This window comes from Aythya ferina, assembly GCF_964211825.1.
Source record: "Aythya ferina genome assembly, chromosome: 2".
In the NCBI taxonomy this organism is placed as follows: Eukaryota; Metazoa; Chordata; class Aves; order Anseriformes; family Anatidae; genus Aythya; species Aythya ferina.
The window spans coordinates 67,639,582-67,666,528 of NC_140297.1; the positions used below are offsets into that span (position 1 = coordinate 67,639,582).

A 26,947-nucleotide genomic window follows, 5' to 3' on the forward strand; every position below is an offset into this window, starting at 1 on the left:
TTTCCTTTGCAGATTTTCACATTGCTACTTGGCTATGGCTATGTAGTCATAATAATGCATAAAAAAGAGTGGGATTCTCTGGGAGATAAGCCATTTTTATATGGGAATTACCTTGTAATGGTTCAGTAATCATTGTGGCTACTCTTAGGTTGATCTGGGATCAAATGTTTTTTAGTTCAAATGTATTGGATGTCTGTTCTTTCTTGAACTGTAAAACTACTAACAGGAGTTGGAAGTACTCTGTGATGTCATTATGAAAGGTTACTTGTTGAGGCTGAAAAGAATTGTGTGGTAACCAAGTTTTAATAAGTACAAGAGATCTGTGTACTTTAAGGTGACATTATTCTTAGCTTATTCTTGTCTTTACAGACTGAATTTCGTGATAGCTTGGCCGTAACCATGTATTACGTTAAAAAAAAAAAAAACAAAAACATCTTATTTACTTAAGTTGTTATAGAAACCTAGAAACTTAATGAATGGCCTAGGGAACACGAAGGGGAGGTAATTATTTATAAGAATATAAGGTTGCACACACCCATCTGGTAGCAATTCAAAACCAGGATTAATTAATTTATCTTGATTCATGCAATATAATTGTGGAACTTGATGCTGCAGAGTTTAGTGACGCCAAAATTATAATTGGGATCAGAAAGGTATCAAGTGAGTTCATGGAAGGTAGGTTTGTGCCAGGATGTCAAACAATCTGGATGCAGTCCTAGTCCAAGTAACCCCATTTTTTCTGAGATGACTAACAGATGAAGGCAGTTAGGAGAAAAATCTGTTTCCAGTGTATTTTTTTGAATAACATCTCTTTTTCACTAACTACTTACTTATTTTCTTTCAAACCTAAGTATGTATTTTCTCACCATGTTTGTAGTTGCATGAATATGGAGATACTCTTTAAGGACAGTTAAAGTTCTTTGAAAGTACCCTTACTCCCTGTGTTCATGTACTGATACACAGAAAACTATTACTCCGAAAGATCTGATGATGGACAACGAATAATGTGCCTGATCTTTCTTTGCTTTAGGACACCGAAGCATGTTTGACCACTCATCTCACAGTGCAAGCTCAAAAGTAACAGAGAGGAAACTACATGGGACTTGTCCTCCGGTTGGTCGTGGAAACTGTGGAAAACAATGTGTGAATGCAAGCAGCTATAGGTCTTCATTTTTTAATCCCTGGAATGGTTTTCATACAATACATTCAGAGCACAGTTCTCTGAAGCCAACGATTATTACAGTGGTGAAACCCAGCAGGCATACACTCAAAAAGATAACCTTGCTCCTGAACAGGAGATCTGTCCAGACTCTTGAGCAGCTGATGGCTGACATTTCAGAAGCTCTGGGATTTCCACGCTGGAAGAATGACCATGTGAGAAAGCTTTACAGTCTGAGGGGCAGAGAAATCCGAAGTGTTTCTGATTTCTTCAGGGAAGGCAATGCATTCATAGCTATGGGGAGGGAGCCCCTTACGTTGAAGAACTTGGAAGTGGCAATACAAGAACTTTGTCCTGAAAATCCTTATGCTGTCAGTGCAATTCAGCAAGATGAGGAGCAGTCCCAAAAACTGAAGAGCAGGCTGTATGATGAAGCATCAAAAGTGGACAGTGGATTTGATGAGGTAGAGATTGCCAAGAATTGCAGTGATGTTATGTCTCCCAGACTGGTAGCTAGAAAAAGTCAAGCCAAGACAAAGCAAGAAGAGAAAATGAGAACAAAAAAAAAGTGGACTAGAGAGAGTTGGGATGGTGAGCAAGGAGTGAGGCCTCCTAGAAAAACCCGAGAAAGTGAGAGGTACCTTAAGCAAGAGAGGAGCCCTGAGAAGGGATTAGAAGAGATTACAGTGGAAGTAGTGAGGTGTGAGAAGTGTGAACAGGAAAGGCAGGCGAGGCAAAAATTACAAAGGGAAAGGCATGCTGAGACTTCATTTGAGAACACAGACCTGGACGCAGGTGCATGTCAGAAGTATCAGGTAGAAAGAAATGCAAAAATCAGGAATAGCCGAAAATCTTCTGAAATTCCTCTAGAAGGTGAAGAAGTTGGCTGGAAAGAGAATGGCTGCAGAAAGACCTGGAAACCTCTACAAAGGAAAGTTAATGAAGGGCTGGAAAAGCAAAAAAAGAGCATTGAGATAGAAAGAAATCGAGACAAACATGAAAACCACGAGAAAGAAGTGGTGAAAATCAAGAATGCTGTGGAAGGGCTGCAAATAACTCATGAAGTGAAGGAAGAAAATGGAAGTAGCTGTGTAACTAATCAAAATGGTTGGCTAACGAAAGACACTCCAAGAGATGCTGAGAAACCATCTAAAGTACATAGGGACAGCAGAGAGGGTCAAAGGGCTAAAGAGGAGGGTGCCAGGAGAGAGAGAAATATACACAGAGAGAATGACATGACTCGACGAGAGAAAACAGGAGAGCGCAGAATGAATAAAGAAGAAAACAAGGCTCTGGGACTGGAAAACACAAGCCGGAGGCATGCCATTAAAAACAGAACTGATGTGGAAAACCACTATGAGATTGGCAGGACTATTGGGGATGGGAATTTTGCAGTGGTGAAGGAATGTCGCCACTGCAACTCTAATCAGATCTATGCCATGAAGATTGTGGATAAATCCAAGCTGAAGGGGAAAGAGGACATGATGGAAAGCGAAATTCTGATCATTAGGAGTCTTTCTCATCCTAATATAGTAAGCTTAATTGAAGTATATGAGACGGAGGCTGAGATCTACCTAATCCTGGAGTATGTCCCAGGGGGGGACTTATTTGATGCAATCATAGAAAGTGTGAAGTTCACAGAGCATGATGCTGCTGTCATGATCACTGACCTGTTTGAAGCCCTGGTGTATATTCACAGCAAGAACATCGTCCACAGAGACCTCAAACCAGAGAACCTTTTGGTAAGTATGGGCAAACACACTGTATATTTGCAGGAGTGGGATTTATTTTCATTTTTGTTATGGTTCTTTGAATAGTTTTAAGCAAATAATATGTGAAGAGAATGTACTGTGGCAGTACTGTTTGGAAAAATGAATATGATCTTGAAATTAGCATGACAGTCTACTCTGTGTAGATCTGCTCTAGGCTGTAGATCACAGTGCTTGCAAACAGAAATTCAAATGAAAATGACCTGGCTTTCAGGGGCAGTGAGCATTTGTATTCTGGGAATCAGGCATACTATTTATCATCTGACTTCTTGGTACACAGGTTTGAATGTTTTGCACAGAATCATCAGGTGTTTTCCTTGCAGACCAAAATTTATTAAAATTGCTAATTCCGCTTATTTGATGGACTTCGTGTCCACTGCCGACCACTGTGGCAATCCTCTACTATAGTGATTACAATTCTGTGACAATTTTACTTTCTTAGGAGCAGAAGTACAATGCATTTATCTGAAATAAGCTGATGGCGATATACAGACGTTTTGGTGAAATATAACACCAAACACTAAAGTTAACTCATATTCACATTGTGCTAAGGAGTTCTCTTTTCCAACACATTTCTGAGGCTACATTCCTTGCATCCAGCACTGAAGTCAGTGAAGTTACTCACGTGTAAGATAGGGTAGAAGTGTTTCCAATATTGACTCTTGGTTAACACACCGATTATAACAGGGTGAAAGTAAGCAATTGTCCCTTGCCAATCATTTGTTATGCTCTTCTCCTAGTGCTCCAAATTTCTGAGCAGAGTTACCAAATATCTGCCTGACTCTAACAGACCTAATTTCTTCTGTTGGTGGAAGATCATAACCAAAAAATTGTTAACAGATTATTAGACCTATGTGTCATTCAGTTCTTTAAGGCAATTAACTTTGGGGAAAAAAAAATAAATCTGTATTTCTGGAGAAAGGACATACAGAGGTTGAGCACAGCTGGGTCTGAAGAATTTGCATCCAAACCTTTTGACTAACCAATGGCATCTATACTAGGTCCTGCTATGCATTCTGCCTAGTCTGATGAAAATCCTTGGTATGTGGTGTGTTTGTATAAATAAAAGATGGGGAATGCAAGTGGTTCTGGGTCCTGCCATGCCTTGTTTTGCTGTTTGAGCAAAACTTCACTCAGAACTGAAGGGATTTCTACCAGAAGCTAATTTTTCACTGTAAGCCAGGCTTTGCTCCTTCCTCTTGACAGAAAATAAATTGCTGTATATGAAACACCTGAGACAGATGCTTTGTTTCTCTGCATAATATGTAATCTTTTCAGTGCTGCAGTTAAGTGAAAAGAGACATATGATCCAGGTCTCACCTGATGGTTTTCACATGTAGTTCGCAGCACTGCAGAACATACTGGTGAGCAAAGTTTTGTAACACTGAAGAAATTGTGTTGCCTGCTCTGGCTGAATTACAGAAACATAGAACAGCATTACCAGAACTAACAAGAAAAAGATACCTCTTCTGGTTTCACCTTGCTTGTTAAATGACTGAATTCCATGTTTACGCACTGTTTATGTGATGCTTCTTTTTGAAAAGTTACTGTGTTCAACAAGCTATGTGAGCTTGTAAGTTGTTGATACTATTGAATAGCTCATCTGCTATCTAATAATCATCCCTAAAAATACAGGTGAGCAAGTTTATGGCTTTCTGAAATTTTAATATGCTTTCTCTGACTCCTGAGAGTGACTGGAGCAGTAATAGCAGAACAACGTGGACAGCTGCCACTAATTTAGTGTTGGCCAGATCTACACAGTACAAAATGTTACTGAAGCAAGTTTATGGGCTCATCCACTGTTGGTGGGCCGGGGGCTTGGAGCAGCCTTCTGGAAGTGTTTGCATCCTGTGGTGTCTCCACTTTGTCCTTTGTTGTGGGATAGCTACCTCCTGCTTCACTTCACATTCCTACACCACAGATGTTTGTCTGAATTAGTCTCCCTAGGCTGTCTTTGATCAGAGAACAGAAACAGGCTCATACTTTTTCATAGAACCATAGATCTATTTAGGTTGGAAAAAACCTTCCAGATCATCCTAACCAAGTCCACCACTAAACCATGTCCCAAAGTGCCACATCCACATATTTCTTAAATACTTACAGGGATGGTGACTCCACAGTTTCCCAGGTCAGCCTGTTCCAATGCCTACCCACCTGATCTGGGAAGAAACTCTTCGTAATATCCAATCTAATCGGTTTTTGGCTGTTGACTCATTTGGACTACTTTGGGGTCTTTTGGTCCGGTGAATCCTGTCCTTTCTCTTTCTTATCAACCATTTTTTTCCATATTTCTTAAACCTTCCCAGCAAATGGAGACCGGCAGAGAAAGGATCCTTAGCCTGTTTTCCTAAGGGAATATGTTTTGTCTACTGTAAGTCTAGACAAAGACTTTCCTATTTTCTATGGGAATCTAGGCTTGCTCCTAATGACTTGAACTTACTGGAAAATAAGCAGCTGGGGAAAGAAGGGAAACCATGTTTCTGTCTCTACAGAGGATAAGGTGGAAAGATACTTTGATGTCTAGTGAGTTATAAGGTTATTCACGCAGAGCTGAAAATCTGTTTTTGTTAGTTTGCTGTCCTCTAGTTACAGACTTGTGTAGCAGCCTACCGTTAAATCCTTTTTGCCTTTCATCTGCCTCTCCCAATTTCATTACTGTGCCTGGCCACAACTTTCAGACTCCTTGCAGTGTAGCTATGAAGCAGAAGACTTGCACTACCAAAACAAAATCCGTTTGACAGGTGGCGTGAAGACAGCTGCTCTGAAGTCCTCCCTTTCCACTAATGGAATCAACTGGCATAGGATGAGGTGTTTAGCGAGGTGTCTTTGCTACCAAGACTGAGTGATGTGGTATATTTGCCTCACAGAAGAAGCTGGTCACTACTTTAATGCTAGCTGGAAGAGCATAGGAGGAGTAGAATTTGCCACCAAGGTTTTTAGTTAAGGGACTGTTTAATTCCACAGGTGGTGGCATTTCTGTGAGTCAGAAATTAATTTCAAACTGTAGAGGCTGTTCTTCTGGGTTATAGCAGTAAAAGATGCAGAGTCACATCCTTCTCCCCTTTTTTTTCATGGTGTAGATTTTTGTATTTGTGATTGTGAACTCATTTTCTTGTACTCTTCCCCAAAATGCTAATATGGTAACTGGGCTTTATAAGTGTTGCAGCTTTTTATGCATTTGAGTTTTTTCCTTACCTTTTTCCTTTCTTGTTTCTTTCAAGTTTTCAAATGTGTATGAGAACTTCAAGTGTAGCTCTTTTATCAATAAACTTTGGTTTTGTGACCCTATTTACAAATAGATAAAGTGCTGTTGAAGGTCTCCAAGTGCATTTGAGTTAAAATTCTATTTAACCAGTTACCTATCAGGAGCTCTCAGTATGTTAAACCTATGCAGGTTATTTTCTATAAGATTTCTTTTATAGAGAGATTATTCTAGCTACTATCCATCAAGGGATGTCTGAAACTCAAATGTAGAAGCAGTGCTTTCTTTCTATCTCTCCTTTTAATATGCAAAAAGTTGCATGGGCTAGCTTGATATCATTATGTCTGTATGTAGAATCTGTACTTCCATACATACATGCATAAAGAGGAATATTAATGCTATAAAACATCTTAAACACATTGGATTTCACAATGTAGATATGAAAACAAGCACCTGGGAGTCATCAACAGACAGAAAAAAAAAGACCAGTTTATCCCTTTTTGAAGATGAACTTGTCTTTGTATTAGTATATTATAATCTTTCAGGTGTATGGCTGCTATAGCTAGAAATCCATAAACAGTATTTGGGTATCCTGCTATCAATTCTGACTATCCTGCAAACAATTCTGACTGTCCTGGTTCAGGACTACCAGATGCTGGCTTCCCTTACAGATGATGCATGCAATTAGCTGTATGGCTTAAACTGGGTGTCTACAGACAAAATATGCTGGATGGATGCTGCTCTTCTTCGTGGTAGTTAGCTCTGTAGGCAGGTAAGGGGAGCTCTTTTGGAATGCACTTTTAGAACCAATCTTTGTAGTCTTAAATGCAGATGCTATAACAGGTGTCATGATAAAGCTGGGATGATCCTCTAGCGTTACTATTTTTTGCTTTGTTTGTCCCATTTCAAAGTATGTGGGATATGTCAAAGGCTAGATTTCTCTTGGGAAGATTGTAGATTTCTGTGATACTGCTGTGAGTAAAAGCTCTGGCCTCAAGAGGGAATACAAGCAACCTGAGCGGCTTTTCTTTCTGTAATGCATATTTGCCTGCTGTTTTTGCTGCCAGGTGATGGAAAGATGGACTGGAAATTGCAAAGTTTGGGATGAAGGGAATGGAATGCTTGTTTGATCTGAGCTGACTTTGAGTTGTTAGTGAAGAGGCTGAGGAGATCTGGGCTGAGGTTTTCAGGCATGCCGACAGGTTACACACTGGCTTTGAAACGGTTGTCACAGAGCTGTAAAAATACACCCATGTTGCATACTGTTCCTACCTGTTAAAATGTCAAGTAAACTGAAAGCTAAGTGGTTTTATCCTCAAGAACACGTGGTGCAGTATTGCTACCTTGTGCTCTGATGAGAGGTTAGGACTTTGGCTTCTATGTGAAAAGTACACCAGTGTGTTTCATCAAGCAAAATGACCAGACATTTCCTAATGGCTTTCGTGGGTTGGGATTAAGACCAGGATTTCTCCCTTCACTAGTTTCTTTAACGTAAATAAATTATTTTTTTAAAAAAGCATGTTTCAATTATGAGGTTTTGTAGCATTCTACCACTGTTAACCATATAGTTAGAATAGAAATCTTGTGGATAGATGCAGTTCTAGAAAATAACTGTTACTTTTGTCATTTTTCATTTTGTCAGCTGTTGAGTACATAGTGAATGATGACAACAAATCCTCATGAAGTTGACTAATGCAATAGAAGAGAAGATAGCTATTGCATTTTAGTTTTGTCCTACAGAATTTTTGTCCGTGTGGTCATAGGAAACTTTTATTTTCAATTTCATGGTGGCAAACACATTTTTCTCAAAACAGGGGAAAAAAAATCACAAAACTCTCGCTTAATCAAATCTGGATGAGTGCTTGTAGTTTCCATAAAGAAGATAAACGGGAAGTAGTTGGCTGTAATGTAGGTGAGCAAATCTTGTCCCATCCGTGTTCTTAGTTGTCTTGTAATAGAGACCATCTTGAATTTTTGGCTGTCTCAAGCACTGCCTGATGGCAAAGAATGATGTGTTAAAGAGTGAAGTATGCCTGTCGCCTCGTATTCTGGCTTGTCTGCTCAAAAACCAAGTGCAGATTTTCTTGGTTTCCCTATATTCATGTTAGATGCTGGTCTGTTCCCCTTAGTTAGAGACAGATAATTTCTCATTAGAAGCAAGTTTATGACATTTTTTACTTAAAGAATATTTGAGTATCAGTCACCAGTTTTAAGAATAGTGATGTGTTTAACTACCCTGTTATCTTATTAATGATTTGACCTTTCAATATTTTTTCTTAAAATAATGTTTCATTAGCTGCATTACAAATTAATGCTAAAGACACGTGTATACAACATTAGAATGGGAACAAGTGTTTTGATTACCTTACACACAAATGCAGGAGATAGAAACTGATGGAAAGGCACACTTACAAGGATGATTCGTTGGATTCATTTCTGCAAAGAAAATAAAGCCCTTTTCTTTTTTCTTTCCTTTTTTTTTTTTTTTTTTTGACCTTTGTGATGGAGTTACATGTTGTCGATGGAAGGAAGACAGGGACACTCAATATGAGTGATCAGCAAGCTTCATTTTATTGCCCGAATAGCCTAACTTTCACACAAGATTATTGGTCAAAAGCACTCAGACAAACAACTAGAAGAAAACAAACCTACCTGCAAGAAAACAACCCCCTTGTGATTAGCAGTCACATAGACCTTGTCCTTGAGGCCAGCTACTGGTAACAATATTTTCCTGAATTCCTCAATTGGGCGATGTGGGAACACTGTCATGGGAACTTCTCATAGTTGCCCTGGTAGCTTGGTTTGCTCAGCTACAGCAAGCCATGGGATTTTTGCTGTTTCAAAAAATCCCTCAACAGTTACACTCTTCAAGTGACACTGTAAAGTCAGTGGCATACGTGGCAATATCAATTACCATAAAATCATATGATCATCTAGGTTGGAAAAGACTTTCAAGACAACGAAGTCCAGACATGAACTTGACCTAACAATTCCTATCATTAAACCATGTCCCTTAGTGCTGTGTCCACACATACTTCCAGGGGTATTTAGGGGTAGTACTCTACCACTCCCCTGGGCAGTCCCTTCCAATGTCTGACCACCCTCCCCACAAAGAATTTCTTCCTGATGTCCAGTCTAAACCTCCCTATGCACAAGTTGAGGCCCGTAACATTCTCCTTTGCTTTCCTAAGGTGAAAAATAAATGTTTAATTCACTCTCCCTTATTTTTGGTCTTCCTCCTTTTTGTTTCTTTGAAATTAGTGTGCCAGAGTTTGAAGAGCAAAATTTTCTTTTTTCATTATTACTTTTCTCTCTTATATACATGTGCTGTCTTGGTACATGGAGAAGAGTAAACTTTCTGAATACTGTTTATCAAAATATGTTTTCCATTTCATTTTGTTTTGGTTGATGGTACCATTATTAGAACCTCTTCCTCTGTATTACTAACTATTTCATTTATCTTTTGCAATCTAAAAATGCATGTGGACTAAATATATATTTCATCGAATGTAGGTTCAGCATAATGCAGATAAATCTACTACACTGAAACTAGCAGATTTTGGCCTTGCAAAGCTGGTTACAAAACCTATATTTACCGTTTGTGGAACACCAACGTATGTTGCCCCTGAGATACTTGCTGAGAAGGGTGAGTGTATACATCTATAATTTCTAGTAAATCATCCAATTGCTCTTAATTTTCTAATCATGGACATATTCCATAATGTTTCATCCTACTGATATGTCTTTACAGGGTAGCAGGTTGGCTAGCAGCAAAATCAGTGAAAGGAAAGAAAACCTTTTAGCTTTTGACAAACACAAGCATGATATCAGTCATATTTACATTATTGTCTATGTGATATAATTGTGATTTCCAAGCAAGCAACTTACTAAATTACCATAGAAAATAATTGCTGAAGTGGTAAAATAAGCAAAAGTTTGTCTTGCAACCTCAGGATAGTCACTCCCATTTTGTGACTGTAAACCAAACAACTTTCCAAGGCCCTCTGATGCAAGAGGATGGTGAACGTGTATGCTAAATACATGTAACAAGCCAAAGCATCATTCACATCAGAGAGAATTTTGTTGATTTCGTATCCAAAAAGACTCAGACCTGGAAAGGAGTAAGATTTTGATGACTCAAGAAAAGCTATTTCTGTGTCTTGTTCTGTAGAGCTGGGTTGAACATCTCCAGTTATAGTCAACTTCAATGGAAACTTGGCACTCTTAGTGCTTTTTTTTTTTTAAAAAAAGAGAAACTTTTAGAACTATGCCCCATGTTTTCTCAATTAGTCTCCTGTTGACATTGGCCTTGTAAGACAGACAGTGATCGTGAAACGTGTTGAAGAAGAGAGGCACTGTGTGAGAGCTGTGAGTATTAACAGAGCAGATCCACTTGCAGAAGTGGTGTACCAGCCACTTACTCTTCTGCTGACCTTGTCTTTCTAAGAAGCTAAACAAAGCTTCTCTGTTTCGTAGAGAATAAAATGAAAAAAGAAACAGCTCCTACCAGTCATGAGTTGTGTTTTTTGTTGTTGATGCTGCTGTTTGTTTTTGTTTATTTTCTAAAACAAGACTTAGTAAAAGATGTTTAGCCATGGTTTGTATTTTCTTCCTTAGGCTATGGGCTCGAAGTAGATATGTGGGCAGCTGGTGTGATCCTTTACATTTTGCTCTGCGGTTTTCCCCCATTTCGCAGTCAGGAACGTGATCAAGAAGAGCTGTTTCAAATCATACAGCTGGGTCACTATGAGTTCCTTTCCCCATACTGGGACAATATTTCTGCAGGTAAGTGTGGTGGTTTTACTCGGGTGGGCAGCCGAGCTCCACCACAACCGCTCTGTCATTCCCTCCCCTCCTCAAAGAGGAAGGGGGAGAAAATACAACACAAAGAGCTCGAAGTTTGAGATGAGAATGATTTAATTAAAGGGAAAGGGAATGGGGAGAAAAAGAAACAAAAGAAACTATAAGGCCGCATGGAAGCACAGAGAGAAAGAAAAAGTTATTCTCTACTTCCCATCAACAAGTGATGTTTGGCCTTGTTCTGGGAATCAGGACCTCAAAACACGTAGCGGTTGTTCAGGAGGACAACCCCCTCCCCCACGAAAGCCCCCCTTTTTATTCTTGAGTGTTACATCAGGTGTTATAGAATATCCCTTTGGTTGGTTTAGGTCAGCTGCCCTGGCAATGTCCCCTCCCCATCACTTGCCCACCGCCAGCCTGCTGGCTCTTGGGGACTTGGAGGGAGTCCTGATGCTGTGCCAGCACTATGCAGCAATAGACACAACACTGGAGTGATATCAGTGCTGTTCCTGCTATGAGTGCAGAGCACAGCACTGTGTGGGCTGCTGCAGGGAAAGGTGACTCCATCCCAGACAGACCCAACACAGTAAGATTCAACATGTATACCAGCTCTGAGAAGCTCTTCCCTGGAGTGGCTTGGACACAGAGAAGCTGCCTTTTGTTCATGACAGAGATGTCCGTTAACTTTGGGATGTCTTACAGGTCTGTTTTATATGATGATTTCGTATTTGCTTTAGATCTCAATTTAGTCCTCTGGTGGTATCAGTCATGGTGAATCTGAATATCAGGACTGATTGATGTAACTGTTCCTTTTCTAAGGCAAGAAAAAAATTTTGCTCAGCTGACTTGTAAGAATTATCTCTGTAGGAAAAAAGGCACCAAAATTACCTCCAGTGTTATGTTACCTTTCTGTAAAGATGTGTTTAAAAAAATCTCAAGAGATGAAAATTAATTCTTTTCTCTGCAGAATGCAGTGTGAATTTTCTATTGAGATCAGTGGGGTCATTTCTTCCCTCTTGTAGGCTAGTAGTATCTTTTCTGCAGTCTTCAAAATCAGACAGTAAAACCCTTGTCTCCTTATAAGATCTTTTAAAGAGCATACTCAACAGAGTTCTATGACTGTTGTGCTCTGAGGTATAAGATTCCCATTGCTAGTTCCTGTGAATCAGAACACCTAGCTGCATGCCTTCAGCATTCCTTCAAGATTGAATTCTCTTCCCTTTTCTCTTTCTTTGGGGGAAAATGGTGTGGAGATTTAACATCTGTCACTAGTTCTAAATCTAGTTGCTAAAATATTTCCTGGGGATAGCCACAAAAAAAATGTTACTGTAAAACTAGTAAGAAAGATTAGAAAGATGCTTTGTGTAGGAATAACCACCAATTTTATTTTCTCTTCTTTTCTTTCTTTCATAATAGCAGCAAAAGACCTCATAGCCAGGCTGTTGATAGTGGATCCCCAAAAGCGCTACACAGCACGGCAAGTACTTCAGCACCCTTGGATCAGAACAGCTGGAAAAACTAATGGCAGAAACTTGCAGAGGGAAGTAACAATAAATATTGAGCGTCATTTCCGGACCCAGCGCCGAAAGGAAGTTGTAGATGAGGACACATGAAGTCTCTTCAAGCTCATCTATTTGTCCCTTTTTATAGATTAACATATTATTTGTTTTCTTTTGTAAATGAATTGAGCCCTTAGTGTATAGATTTTGCTGGCCATCATTATAACTCTCCTTGATTCTGAGATTCTGAATAAGGATAGAGATCTAATTTGCATCCCCACCCATGTGATGTCACTTGGGAGCGTCTCTGACAGCAGTGGGTACTAGATATTTCCTGGAGGGTATACATTATTTTTCTTTAAATGCTGATTAGAACTTTTACATTATATAATGTATATCTTTTTAGATGGCAAATGTTTGCTTCTGCGGCCAACATTAGTGGTGACTGAAATGTGTTTTCTTGTCTTGTTTTGTATGATACCTTCAGGAGTTTTGTATTTTGTTTTTTATTTTATAATGTTTTGTGTTTATAACATTGTCAAAATGGCTGTCTGCATACACATCCTGCACTAATTCTTAAACCAGCTTTTCACAAGTTCCTGCAAGCAGTGGAGAAGGTGAGGGAATTATTTTTGTGTGTATGTGTGTGTATATATATACACACACATAAAATATATATATCATTTAGCTGTAGTATATGTTAAATAAAATGTAAGATACTGTTTATTAAGTTGTAAGTAAAGAAAAATCGTTGTAGGTGAAATGAGATATTTTATGGGAGATATTATATCTCCCTTGGCAATATATTTTCTTTGGATGTTCTCAGGGACGGGGCAGTAGAATGTACAATGTTTCTGTTAAACTATCATGGTTCTGTATAGTATGGTAGTTTCATTTCTTTATAAGAAGAGGTGGGAAGATACCATGACTGATACGGTTTCAAGGCTAGAATAATAACTTTTAAAACATTTTTGTTCCTACTCTGGGAAGTAGGAAGTTAGCAGTTTTAAGGAAACTATTCCCAAAGGTATACTTACAGAATGATAAACCAAGCTTTTTTTTCATACTGAATTTTTTATTAAGAACCATCCACATCCATCTGTGACTCCCTCATGCTGATGGAGAAGAGAGAGCTGGAAAGCTCCTTCTGTGACTTAAGTTAGCCCTTACTCTTGTCGTTCCCCTCTCATCAACATCCTTCAGAGCTGAATTGCTTTTGTACACTTGTCAGTGTAGGTTTTTTTTTTTTGTTTGTTTGTTTTTTATGTTGCCTTCCCTTGGGTCTCTTTTTCCTCAATTCTGTAAGAATAGGCAATGTAATGAAATTACATTAAAGTTCAACTCAGGAAGAGCAACTTCTTGTTAGTCTGTGGGAAGGTCTCCCAGGGGACATGTCATATGCTTCGTTGCTTATGTTATTTTTAATTGGTTTGGATGGAATTTTAAAGAAATCCTTAGGGGGGAAAATGCAGCCCTGAGAAGGGCCATGACCTTAAAGAGCTTTTGAATCTCAAAAATTTTCTTTAACTAATCAAATCCAAAAAGCACTCTAGTTGTCTGTTTTATAATGCTTTGTCCATGAATTACATGTGCTAGCAAATAATATTCACAATAAAATTATCAGTAGTATTAACATAAAGTTCATAGCTTGTAGAATTGAATGAAGGTGTCTTGTAATGAGATATCAGAAGCATTTCAGAACCAGTAGAACATGTTCATAACTATAAGAAACAGGATATTATTTTTGCTGAGTGCTAAAATTGTGTGTGAATTTTCTGAATTACCAAAAAGTGTGTGGTACTGTCATCATGTTTCTGTTTCAAGCTGTGACAATTTTTTCCTCAAAAATGATGTATGAAAGTAGAAACAACTTGGATCTTACAAGAGAATTGTGTTTTCAGTTAGTTGGCTTGTTTTAATACGTATTGAATTAAGACTTGCTGTGGAATCCAACAATTTGTAAAACAAATGAGTCAAACCTTTACTGTATGCCCAAGTGGTATTTATGATATGTCATACCTCTGCTTTAGAGACTCTGAGTTAGGAAGACTTTTCCTGTTGAAGAATGGATTTAAGTGCTTTCCTATGTGTATCCTCATATTCTAAATCTGTTACGTGGTCTTTGAATACTAATAATAACTTCTCTGCTAATTTAAGTCTGTCTTGGATGTGGAAAAATAGCTTCTGACTTGCAATATTATATTTTGTAATTATTTTTTAATATAGTAGTTCAGGAATAAAGTTTGAAATGACAAAAAAGTATCAGCAATGAATCCGATGGTATGGAGTTTACTATGGGTTGCCTTGTTGCCTTTAAGAACACGTCTACAGCCTTAACCCTGGTACAGAAGATAAAGAATTTATTTGCAATAAATATAAAAGTAATTATTTTATCAAAGATCTTATTTTTCTCTCAAGTTCTCTAGGTTTTAGACTTCTTGAACACAGACTGTGCTGCATGCTGCTATCACATAGTGTCTGTAAGCGCCAATGCTCATGTGGCAGCACTGTAGGACTGGATTGGTGATGCTAACAGACCAGTGGCATTAGGCCCTCCTTCAGGTTGGAGTCTCAAAAAGCTGCCAGGTGCTTCTCAGGGCTTTTGCCACCTCCTGTATCTATCGTATTTAGATAATCCTTCCTTTCTTCCGTTGCTTTCAATGTTCTTGCTCTGCCTCTGTGCTGCTGTAAACTAGTTTCCTAGTCATTCCAGATTACATTACCTGAAGTCTTGGGAATGTGTGTGATTTTGATGAGCTCAGCCTCAAGCATTGCTTGCTGATGTTGACAGTTGGTAAGATTAGAGAGGACTCAGACAAATGAAAAAAAAACTTGGTCTCAAAAATCTCTAGTGTCCCCCATATCTCCTGTTGTCTCTTCTCTTCCTACAGCATGACATTCCAATATAGACCTCATCTTTACTGTCTGTAAGACACACTTTCTTCTGCATGAACCTAATTCATGTTACAGAGGTGAGTTTTTATTTGCAGTTTTTCCTTTCCACAGAAAATGAGGTAAGAGCTGTAAGATAGCAGGAACAGGTCAAACTGCAAGACTTTACAGACTTCTAAGGTGTCAAGATCCAAACATACATTTAAAGAAGCAGATCACCCATATTTCATTTCCTGGTGACACACATCTGTGAGTTTTCTTTTTACTGAGCCAACACTTAAAATCAGTCAAAGCTTTCAACTATAATAGTCACAGTGCAGAATAGCTGGGCTCTATGTGAGGGTGTATTTGCTACCAGAGATTATCAAAAGGATTGAAACATTTTGAACATTCTTGAAAGCCAGTGTAAATACAATTGTGTCATAATCTTTTCATGACTCTATTAGGAGTTTCTGAACATTAAGTCCAGGCTTTCAGTGCCCAGATTTGGGGTATTAGTCAATCTGCTTGAGAATGTAGTAAATTTGCTGCGCTTATAAACTGATCTTCCCAAAGAAGAGTATAAGTCTCTCTCTCTCTTTTTTTTTTTTTTTTTTTTTTCCTCCTGTCTCCTAGATTTATCTTAATTTCAGAAATGTATGGACAATGTTTTTCATTTTCTGGCTGTGCATTCCTCTATTCTGTGCAAGTCTACCAGTACAATGAATTACCATTGATGTTCTTGCTCCTGAAAGTAACACGGGCACTTTAGCTGGACCGGCAGGATATGTTAATACTTACTGGTATTACAGTATATCTTGTATGCAACTATGCCAAAAATGTTGTTTTTCTAAATTAAAATATAACTTTTCCATTGAAGTCTGTAAGATATTTTTTCCCCTGAGAAAAACAAGCTATACAGTGGATGTTATGTTTCAATATTTCCAATAAATTAGGAAACAATTGCCTGGGCAAGTATTTTGAACCTTTTTTTATTTTTATTACGCCCCCACCCTATGCCCCCTTAATTTATAATTTATTTATTTGGGTAATGTTTCTTGTAAAAGTTGGCATGTTCAGTAAGTATTGTGTGTGCTTTCATTTACACATAGAAGAACCCCTTATAATGCAGTCTTCTGAGCAGTTACAAATGTAAACAAACAATCCCATTAAAATCAACACAAGTCTTTGCAATACTGGAGCTGAGAGAGGTTCCAACACTATTTTTGTCCCTGTATGTCACGAATGGTTTCCAGTAGGATATTAGAGCAATTGTGATAAGCATAGCTAGTTTCATTGAAGCATAATGCACACAGTACTAAATTTTGTAATAAATCCTCATTCTGTAAAATACAAAATTATTTAAAAACATGTTTTGTTTGTAGAAATGGGCATTGTAGTTGAAATTGAGTTGATTGCAGAAGTGGCTTTTTCAAAGAGTTTTAGTAGCTTGTGTATAACTCATTTCTGTTGCTAAAAAATGTTTTTCTGCAGGCCTGCAGTCTTGGTGGAAACAGTAGAAATAAAAATGCATCCAATATATTGATGGTGTTTTAGAACAAACTACCTTCTCTCTGAATGTGAGCATGTGAGATGAAGTGGCTGCTACTGTGAGAATCAGTACACACTCTCATTTATTGTGTATTGGTACTTAGAGACCACAGCCACCTCTCTACTCTGAGAATTTAAAATACACTGCAATTTAAGGGGTGTACATAGGGGTCTGATTGAAAGTTATTTAATTCTTCCTTGTTAGGAGTGTGTTTCCCATGCTACTCGTAGTTGAAGTCCACCAATGTTTATTTGTTTTTTTTTTAAATTATTTTTTTGAATAGGCCATTAATGTTGTCACTGCTACATGCAATTTGTTCAGAAAAGATGACCCCTTGTATCATCCAGTCTGGTGATTCACTCTGTTCTTTAGCAGTATAAACAGCTGTTGTATTCCTGCAGAATTTTATCTTTTGAAATTACAGCTGTTTTTGATAACGTAGAAATTAGAAAAACAGGAAAAAAGTGAAGCTAACAATCCTAAATCGTCACTGGAAATATTTTTGTTTTTTGAATGCGAAAACTGAAATGAAGAGCTGAAACTACCTAAAAATGTGAATAAATTTAAAAAGTGTTCTTGTAGTAAGTGTTTCTGCAATCCGAGCAATGTGAATACTTTGCCTGGTGGAAACACTGAGCCATGCAGTACCTTAATAAGGATAAGTATTTAGGTGCAACAACAGTCAACTTCCAGAAATGCTTTAAGAATGCTGTATTGAATGAGGGGTGTAGGACTGAATAAGTTCTTCTAATCAGTGGAAAAAATGGTGTACACTGTAAGCAAAAGTTTCCTTCTGTGTTGTTATTGCTGTGTTAGTTGGTAATGGTTTCTAGATTTCAGTGACTGACATTATATTGTAAGATGGCATTTCTAATGGAAAAAAAAGCGTACAACATTATCTAAAGTGTTTAATGACAAGGATTTCAGAGGTGATGTTTTTTCTGGAAAAAACAGAAGTGTATGATGGTTAACTGATATAGTAAGTTGTTAAGCAAACCGTATTGCTGCCTCTTCAAAAAATGCAATTCTGTCATCCTGACATTGTAATGCTTCAACATGTAGGTTTATTATTTAACAGGCTCAGAAGAAACCTCTGTGCATAGTGTAAGGACGGATTTAGATGTCTCAGTTACATTTTTACACATTTCAGCTTGTCGGAAGCATACTGGCAAATGTAATGTTTGTGTGGTGACTGAGGGGTGACTGAAATATATATTATGGACCTGTCTCTCAAATGGAAGTACAATGTTGCACCCTTACAAATACAAGAAAGTCAGGCTGTTTGGAAAAAGGCCAGCATATGTCCCACTGGATTATTATTTCTAGGTACTTAAAAAAAAAAAAAAAAAAAAAAGTTTATTTTGTTTTAGCTTTTCCTCTTAACTTTTTCCAGTCCTCTGTTTTCTTGAAGTAAATAAATGCTGTAGAGAAGTTGTAAACAAGCTTTTATCAGTGAAATAATAATAAAAAAAAAATCTTTACCCTTGCTGGTGTGTAATGTTCCTATAAAAGTTCCCCACTGGTGTGTAATGTTCCTATAAAAGTTCCCCAGTCATTTTGGTGTGCCTGGGGATAACATGCTATAGCAACTGCTAATGTTCTCCCACCTGGAACATAATTCCATAACAATGGAACAGGAAGAGTCCCTTAAAAGAAAGAAAAACAAACTGCTCCACCATGTAAATATGTGATAAATTATTCAACCACGCAATAGTTTTATGGAAGTTTACACTTAAATGTTCTCATAACTCGCACAGTTAGTGTGCAAGGGACAAATAGTCAGAGCTTGGTGCTAGAATGTAATACTAATAAACTTATGACAGATGAATCCTCACATAAATTTGTCAAATGTCTGGGAAGGTTGTAGAACAAAAATATTTCAAAACCTTGTTTTTCAGTTCACATGGAGAAGGGATGCAGGAAATACGAGGAAAACGAACAAAAATACTCAGGTAAAGCTCTTAATGGCCAGGAAAATGAAGCATTTTTCTGATTGCTGAATGGACTGCTGAATGTGGCAGTCACTGCAAGTGATCCTGCATTTCTTTTGTATTGAAATACTCATTTTGAGCTCTGAGGGTGGGATCTTAAAACTTACTAGCAAGAGGTTCTGATGATCACTTTCTGTGATATTAATGTTAAGCTGTCGGCAAATGATAAGGTTTCTGCTTTTGCAGTAATTAGTTTTGATATTCCCACCCTTCATTTAAAGTATCTCCTGCTGCTTGATAATGGAGTTTTTCAGGAAAACAGAGACAGATTTCTATGTCATTAAACTTTGTTCCTTTGTACTTCCCATCACCAGATACCATCACAAGCATCTTACAAATATATACTTTGAAATTTTAAGATATTTTAGTGTTTCTGAGGACAGTTCTGGGAGTTTCAATGGGTTGGAGTTGGTGTACACCAAGGGAGACTTTTGCCCCTTGGTTGTGTGTAACTATTCTTTGTAGGGTGATACATATTCCTATGAGGCATCTTGGGTCAGCAGCTTCTGTGGCGAGTGCGTGTTTGTGGTAATTATATAGATGTAGTATTCTGTGATTGCCCCTTTTTGTGGTGTTCGTACTGCTGCTGGAGTCATGTTATTTGCCAGTGTTACTACTACCTTTCCATACAGAGGAAAACAGAACAAAACCAACAACCAACAACAACAACAAAACACAACAACAGAACACCCCAAACACTATTCAAAATGAGCTAATAAAAAGTGTCATTAGGTCATTGTTTTAATGAATTTGCGATGGGACTAATATAATTTGTACTTACAACTAATCAGCCTATATCAGGAGGATACTTCGGATGAACTCTTGGACGGATCCTGTACAGATCCTGTGTGAAAGATTCTGGGAAGATAACAGACAAAGAATTCAGGCACTTCATTCTTTCAAGGTAAATCATCAGGGGCCTGGGTTTGCTGCCTTTCAGTTTGTTTTCAATGTCAAATGAGCTGGTAGAGGATGTGCAAGGATGAGAACTGTTTGCTAGTGGAAGGCTTCTTATTGGCAGGCCAGAGTAGTTTTGATTCAAGGGAATTTATTTAATGCGAGTCCAAACTAGACCTAGTGAGTCCAATACTAAAAGCTTTTCAGTTCACATATTCAAATATGCAAATGGATATGCATAGGACAGGTATGTATGGGCTGAAAAAAACACTCTTTACTTTCATTGTTTTATTTGTTTTGCTTAGTAACATTACTAGTTTTCGGGTATGTTCTTTTTTAGTGAGGAACACAACATGCAAAACTGGATTTATATTTAACCCCAAGGTGAATCATATCTGCTGCTTTGTGTGGAAAGATCCTTTGTATTGCTGAGGTGTGTGGATGCATTTTGTTAACACGAAGCTTTCCTACCTCTGTTCTAGCTAGTAACAGTAATGGTAATACTTCTGGGGATCCTAGGAAGCCTTAATGAACTTTAGCTCCTGTTTATTAATTAGGTATTAGTGTCTTGATGCCTCAATAAATGGCTTTGCAATGGGCTGGCTGTTAAAGCAGAGCAACCTTAATTCTTTCCTGGAGCAGTGCCAGCCTTGGCAGGAGGACAGTCTTGTCTGTCAGGAGCAGTGCTGTCAGCAAGGGTAGTGGTAACAAAGCACAAAACCATGAACCTCCTGGCTCCTCAGTAGTCAGAAATTAGAAGGAAAATACCTATGAGGCAGGTGGGAGTGTGATTTGCTTGAGGTGAATCTCTTGCTTTCTCTGGAGCAAGGGGTGCAGGACAGCTGGGATTCAAGATTCAAACCTCTGGTTTCTCTCTCATTCATTGATGGCACCTCATGTGTTTGCAGCACGTACAGCTTTGTGCCTTCTGATCCGGCTTAGTAGCTCCAAGGACTGGGTAGTCTCTTGTCCTGGTTTCAGTTAGAACAGAGTTAATTTTCTTCCTAGTAGCTGGTAGAATGCTATGTTTTGGCTTAGGATGAGAAGAGTGCTGATAACACCCCGATGTTTTAATTGTTGCAGAGCAGTGCTTATACCAAGCCAAGGACATCTCAGCTTCTTGCTCTGTCCTGCCAACAGGCAGGCTGGGGGTGCAGCAGGAGCTGGGAGGGGACAGACCCAGGACAGGTGACCCAAACTAGCCAAAGGGGTATTCCATACCATCTGACATCATGCTAAACAATATATAGGGGTGGCTAGCCGGGGGGAGGGGGCCGGACTGCTCATGGTTAGGCTGGGCATCAGTCAGCGGGTGGTGAGCAATTGCATTGTGCATCACTTGTTTGTACATATTATTATTATTATTATTATTATTATTATTATTATTATTATTATTATTTATTTTCCTGTCTTATTAAACTGTCTTTATCTCAACTCCCAGGCTTCACTTTCCATTTCTCTCCCCTGTCCCAGAGAGGGAGGGGGGAGGGTGAGCGAACGGCTGCATGGGGTTTAGCTGCCGACTGGGTTAAACCACGACATCTCTCTGTGAGCTGACATCAAGGTGCTTGGCATTGCCAGCTATAAAACCTGGGGGAGGCTGCAGCTGGGGGCTCTTGCATGGAGCCCTGCAAGGAGGCCTGGTGGTCTCCAGGTGGGACAGATTCCTGCTCTGTCAGCCAAGCTGGCACCATGCTGACTCGGGGCAGAGAAAAGGGCTGGGGTAGAGGTCTGAAGGTCAGAGGCTGCTTTCATCCTGCAGAGAAAGGACAGAGACTTTTAGTTAGAGAAAAGTCTGACACCAATCTGTTCTCTCACTTCTGCAGCTGCAGTCCACAGCAGCCCTGGGACAGGGTCACCTTCAGTCCTTGAAATCCCCCCACCTTGTGGTTGCCATGTCCAACTTTGAAGCCTCTGCTACTAGAAAAAGTAAGAATAACACTTAGTGCTTGTACAGGACAGCGTACATTTGAATATCTTCACAAACTAAGTCTCACCAAGTCCTTATGAGGTAGGCATTTATTCCAGCTGAGTGCATTCATAATTAAAATATGCTAGACATAATCCTGCTGTCAATCAGCATAATTGACCTAAATATCTAATTGGTACATTCCCCCAAGCAAGTTCAATTTCTTAAGGCAAGTCTTCAAGTGGGGCTCAGCACAATAAGTTTACGGAGCTGAGGCTTTAGCAGCTTTAAAGAAGAGGTGTCTGAGGCTCTATGTAGGCAAATTTGTGGAAACTTGTATGCCTTCACAAAGCAGTTACTGCCTGAAGACTCTGTGTATCAGTTATGTAGTCCTCACTGAGATTGTACTGCTTTGTGGAGTTTCCTTCATTTCGCTTGGGAGCAGGGAGGGAGAGCAGCAAAGGGTGGAGGGAGGCTGCTATGTGCACAAGCAAAGGTACAGACTTCCTCATCTGGACTCTTGTTCCGTTAGAGAATGACAGTTTCCCTCTATGTCTTTCAGGAAGCCATCATGTAAGCTGCTTGAGGCTGACAAGCGCCAACACAAACATTTCTTCCTGTAGTGTTGAATGGCAGTTAATATGTGAAGTGTCAGTAGTTGGTACTCAAAAGATGAAACATCTGTCTGGGATGCGTGAGTTTAAGGGCAGTTGGCAACTGACTGGCAGCAGCAATTTTGAGTTATAACCACATAAATATATCAATGGGCATTATAAGTATTGTGTATAAGATGGATACATTGAACAAATACAATTATTAGTCATTCTTTCTAACCAACCAAAGGTATTGTTCTGAGTTCTGGTCAGAAAATTACTGAACAGATTCACCAGATTTTGTGCAGTTTGTGTAGGACTCATGCTTGGCTCCCTCTTTGCACTTCCCACTGTCTGGGACACCCCCCACATGCTCAGGTATGTGAGCTTGGGTGCCGCAGGTCCAGGTGATCTACCACTGGGATGTGGAGAAGGGAAAAATATGTCACCTGAGCTGGCAAGGGTTGCCAAGAGAAAACCCAGGACTTGAAGAGGTACCTAAGAACTAGTTTGTCTTCCACAACCTTCCCTAGACCTTTTCTGTGACTCTCCAGGGGACTTGAAGGTACTTCAGGAGGAAACTGCTCCATCCTGTTCCAAGGTAAGATGCCTGTGGCTCCCCTGACAGACAGAGGCTAGCCTGTTCTTAAAAAGCTTGGAGAAAAAGACCCCATGTGCTTTTCAGGCAATCAACAATAAACTTTGCTGCTCTTACTCTTTGAAAAACTTTTCTAATTTTCTAACTTTCTGTGCCTGACAGTTGTTCCCTCCACATTCATCTCCTGCGATATATGACATGGCTGCCTCATGCCTTTAGCCAGAACATACTTGGGAGATGGGTAAAAGATTTGACACCTTCAAGTCCTGTTCTCTTGTAAGTTTACTGTCATTTTCTTAGGTATTAACAATGGCCAGAGATGATCAAAACTCCAGTAGCATTGGTATCTATGCTCAAGAGTATGTTTACTCTTCTTTTGGTGCCTATACCTCATTTGACTACTGTCTGTAAGCTGCAAGAAATCTCCATGTTCAGTCTTGCTCCCAATTTTGCCCCAGCTTCATTCCTTTATGTGTGGCTGCAGCACTGTGGACACGTAGAAACTTTTATAGCTTGGATCATCATGGCAGGTGAAATACTTTGGAGAGGATTTAGTGGCACTTAATATGAAGCTTTTAAGTACTTCACTTAGATAAGTACTATGAGCTTTCAGAAAAGGAGGTCTACAGAGACCTCACTATCATTAACATTTAAAACACCTTCTGTGGGGCAACATCCAGAGACCCTCTATGGTGAACTCTTGTGCTAGGAAATGTACAAACAAGGTGTAAACTGCAGCTTACAAACCAACAAAAATCCAGGGCGCATTTACTCAAAATTTAACTGCTGAAAGTCCTAAAAATTTAACTGCTGAAAGCAATCTTTGTGGAAATTCACAGTAACAGTGAGCAGGAAGTCATATTTTTGCAGTTTTTTTTTTTTTTTTTTTTTTTTTTGGTCTGCATCCTTTGCTAAAATCTGCAGATGTGGCTATAGATTCTGGCTGACATAATGCATTTCAGAGGGGAAAAAGTGACAATATGAAAAAGTATGTTTAAGAAACAGTAGCTTAAAATACTATATTAACCTGTTGAAAATGTTTCTTTACATACTGTGAAATCAAGAACATTTATGTCAAAATAAAATACAATGTTACTGTGTTTTAGAAGCAAATGTTGCTTTAGTGATCACTCATTTCCTACACTTGAATGGTGTTCTGGAACAAAAATATCTAAATAAATTCCCAGAGCTCAAAGCAGGAGACAGATAATTTGGTGTTCCTTCTTCCCTCCTTTTTTGATATACTTTGATGACCTTTCTGACATGAGGTTCATCAAACATCTGCTACCACCTGGGAAATAGACTGAGTTTTCCGTTAGCGTGTGCTCATCTTTTCAGTAGCTCTCTTGACTCATGGAAAGCTGACTCTACAATCAGTAAGATTGTAAAGCAGGTATGTTTATTCAGCACTGGGAGGCATGGGGGGTAGTCCCACCAAAGTCGTGCACCCCTAACACGGCAACTTGCTTTGGTTATATGCAGTAAAGATTTACATATGCATGAGGTTTCCCAGTATGCCTATACATATTTATAACCTGTCCTGGTTGGTATTAAAATTAGCTCAAATAAGTCATTTCCATAAAATCCTCCTGTCTGTGCTTGCACGGTGCCTTCTGGTGGTGGGCGCTGAGGGTCGTGAGGATGAAGTAAGATGTCTTCATCAGGGTCGAACTTTTCACCTTGCCTCCTTGCACATGCTCTCTGAGGCCTTGGTCACAACCTGGGCCATAAGATTGGTTTGGTCCGGTTCTCTGGGTCTGAGGGGCTCCTGTTATCTCGAGGCCTTGCATGTTTGACATTTTTTATCTTGTCCTTTTGTGAACAGTCCTCCTTATCTCTGAGCCCTTGATCACAGTCCAAACCATAAGGTTGGTTCGATCTGGTTCTCATGGTCCCAGGGGCTCCTGTTATCTGGAGGCCTAAGCGCAGCACAGGCACATCGCAAATGCAGCACATATTAAGCATTGAGTGTTGCCTACATATTCATTCTTAATCAATTACTCTCTAATTTCTAATCCCATGTTTCACTCTATAAAATTGAGACCTTGCAATTTTAGGAAATTAAAACTTGACAATACATTTTGTCACTTAGCACATGCATACATGTCCATGTTGACTTTAATGCTTGTATGTATTTGTATGTTTTGTTTGTTTGTTTGTTTGTTTTTTGTTGTTTTGTTTTCTTCCCTCCTTCCCCCAGGGATGCTGACTTATTCCAGAAACTATGCTGCTCACCATATAAAACACTCCAGAAGATTTTTCCATTAACTAAAATGATACAAGCTCACAATGCTGCAGTCTCTTGAAGTGTCTCTTGAAGTTAAGAGCCTTCTAGGTAATTCTAGCTTTCCTACATCACTTTGGATACGTTAGCAGAAACCACCTCTTATGATGTGGCTGCATTTAGGTGAAGTGACATCCACGAGACAAACAGGGCAGGCAGAAGCTGGATGTATTTATTGCACATCTGTCATAGCTATCCCAGGAAGGACCATGCAAACAGCCAGCTGGTTGGCTCACAGACGGTATAGCCCTCTGCTTCTAATCTCACACTCACCAAAAAGTGGAAAGTACAGGAAAGAGAAACAAAACAGGTGAAAAAAAGGCAAAGTATTGCATAAGCAACACTTTTGATGTTTTTCCTGTGACCTATAGGCTAAAGGCAAAGGGGAAACCCAAGCTTGCACATCATCTGGTGCTGTTCAGCTCTTACAAAATCCCCAGCACAGCATGCTAGAAACACTGGAGCTTTACAGGTAGGGCTCCTAACACAGCTACTGGGAGTTACTTCTTAGATGGGCGTGCTCCTTTTTCGTCTTGATAGAGATATATTTTTTTTTTCTCCTTCCCAAACATTTCCATTAGCAGTCAGTAACACTTGCATGAATTATTTCCCTCCAGGCCACAGCTGAGTTATTTAACGTGTTCCCGATGAGGCAGCTTGAGAATACACACAGAAACCCCTCCACACTCAGGACTGTATTCTTTGTGTAGGAGGCCCTTGAGTGCAAAAGCCCTAGCCAAAGCATGGGAGCTGTACACAAATAACTACTTATGGATATGTGCTAAACTCAATATTAAGCCTCAAGGTCTCCAAAAGTTCAGAGAAACTTGCCGAAAACCCACAGCACACCCTGTGTAGAAGTGAGCTCACTGTGCTGTACTTTGGGATTTTATTCATTGATCTTTGACTGGCCGGGTTTCATACAACACAGGGCTTTTACCCAGCTCTCTGCACAACTCTAAATTGATTTTCCTTCCCCTTCAGGTATTTTGTTATGGTCTTGCGGGAAAACAGCCGTGGCCGGGACAGGCCACCGGGTGGTGCTCTTAGCACAAGAATACGAGAGCTTGAGAGCTACTTGAGTGTTGCTCCTGCCCGGGAACTGGCTTTATAGGAAGGGTTTGCTTTGGCTGCAGCATTAATTTACAAATGAACTTCTACATTAGCAGCTGGGTTTTGTTTGTTTGTTTATATTATTTTTATTTTATTTTATTTTTTATTTTTACAGGATGTGCAGAAGTCCCCTGACTTTAAAATGAGTCCAGAAAAAGCGGTTTAAAAATAGACATATTCCAAAGTCCCCAGAGAGAGAAAAATGACCAGTTTAAAAATGGGAGTTTTCTTGACACCCCTTTATCAGGGAGCACCAGAGCACCAGGAGTCCAGAGGATGGCCCTGATGATGTCCTCTGATGATGTCTTCTGTGTGACAGAGGGCTGGGCTGCTGTGTGCGTTGACACCACTTTTGGGACAAGTTCCCCAGTCCTGTCAGGGTGTCCCAGCCCTCTGAGTATCATATGCCAGCCCTGAGCCAAATCAGTTTGTCACCTCTGTGGAAGCAGGGCCAACACCACAAAATGTGGTCTCAAAGGCAGCCCCTCCTCTCTTCCTCCCAGTGATGTCCCTTAGGGTGTTATTGTTGGGGGAACCAGACCTGCTCCCCAGTTTTTCCCAACATGGTCTTACTGGAATAAACTGTTCTTGTAGCAATGCCCCTTCTCACAGCAAAAAACTTGGTTGATTTTTGTTTGATTGCTGTTTTGTTGTTCTTTTCAATTCCCAGGTTTGACCAGTTTTGCCCTTACCTCCTATTCAGCTTGTCT

The 26,947-nt window shown here is 39.4% G+C and overlaps 2 protein-coding genes across 4 annotated transcripts in view; both read left to right on the top strand.

Moving 5' to 3' along the window:
* Nucleotides 1-16,275, top strand: part of DCLK3 (doublecortin like kinase 3) — a 31,357-nt gene extending 15,082 nt beyond the window's left edge. For 2 of the 3 annotated variants that reach the window (XM_084508862.1, XM_084508864.1), the window contains exons 2-5: nt 1,031-2,901; nt 9,644-9,776; nt 10,748-10,915; nt 12,347-16,275. In XM_084508862.1, the coding sequence (XP_084364988.1) occupies nt 1,031-2,901; nt 9,644-9,776; nt 10,748-10,915; nt 12,347-12,543 (2,369 nt within the window). In that variant the 3' untranslated portion in view covers nt 12,544-16,275. The remainder of the gene's footprint in view (nt 1-1,030; nt 2,902-9,643; nt 9,777-10,747; nt 10,916-12,346) is intronic. The other variant, XM_084508863.1, reaches the window with a different exon arrangement.
* Nucleotides 16,276-21,034: 4,759 nt separating this feature from the next.
* The window catches only part of LOC311432985 (uncharacterized protein), a 65,034-nt gene continuing 59,121 nt past the window's right edge, over nt 21,035-26,947 (top strand). The window contains exon 1 of the mRNA XM_084511665.1: nt 21,035-21,044. The gene's annotated coding sequence lies outside the window, so the exon portion shown is untranslated. The remainder of the gene's footprint in view (nt 21,045-26,947) is intronic.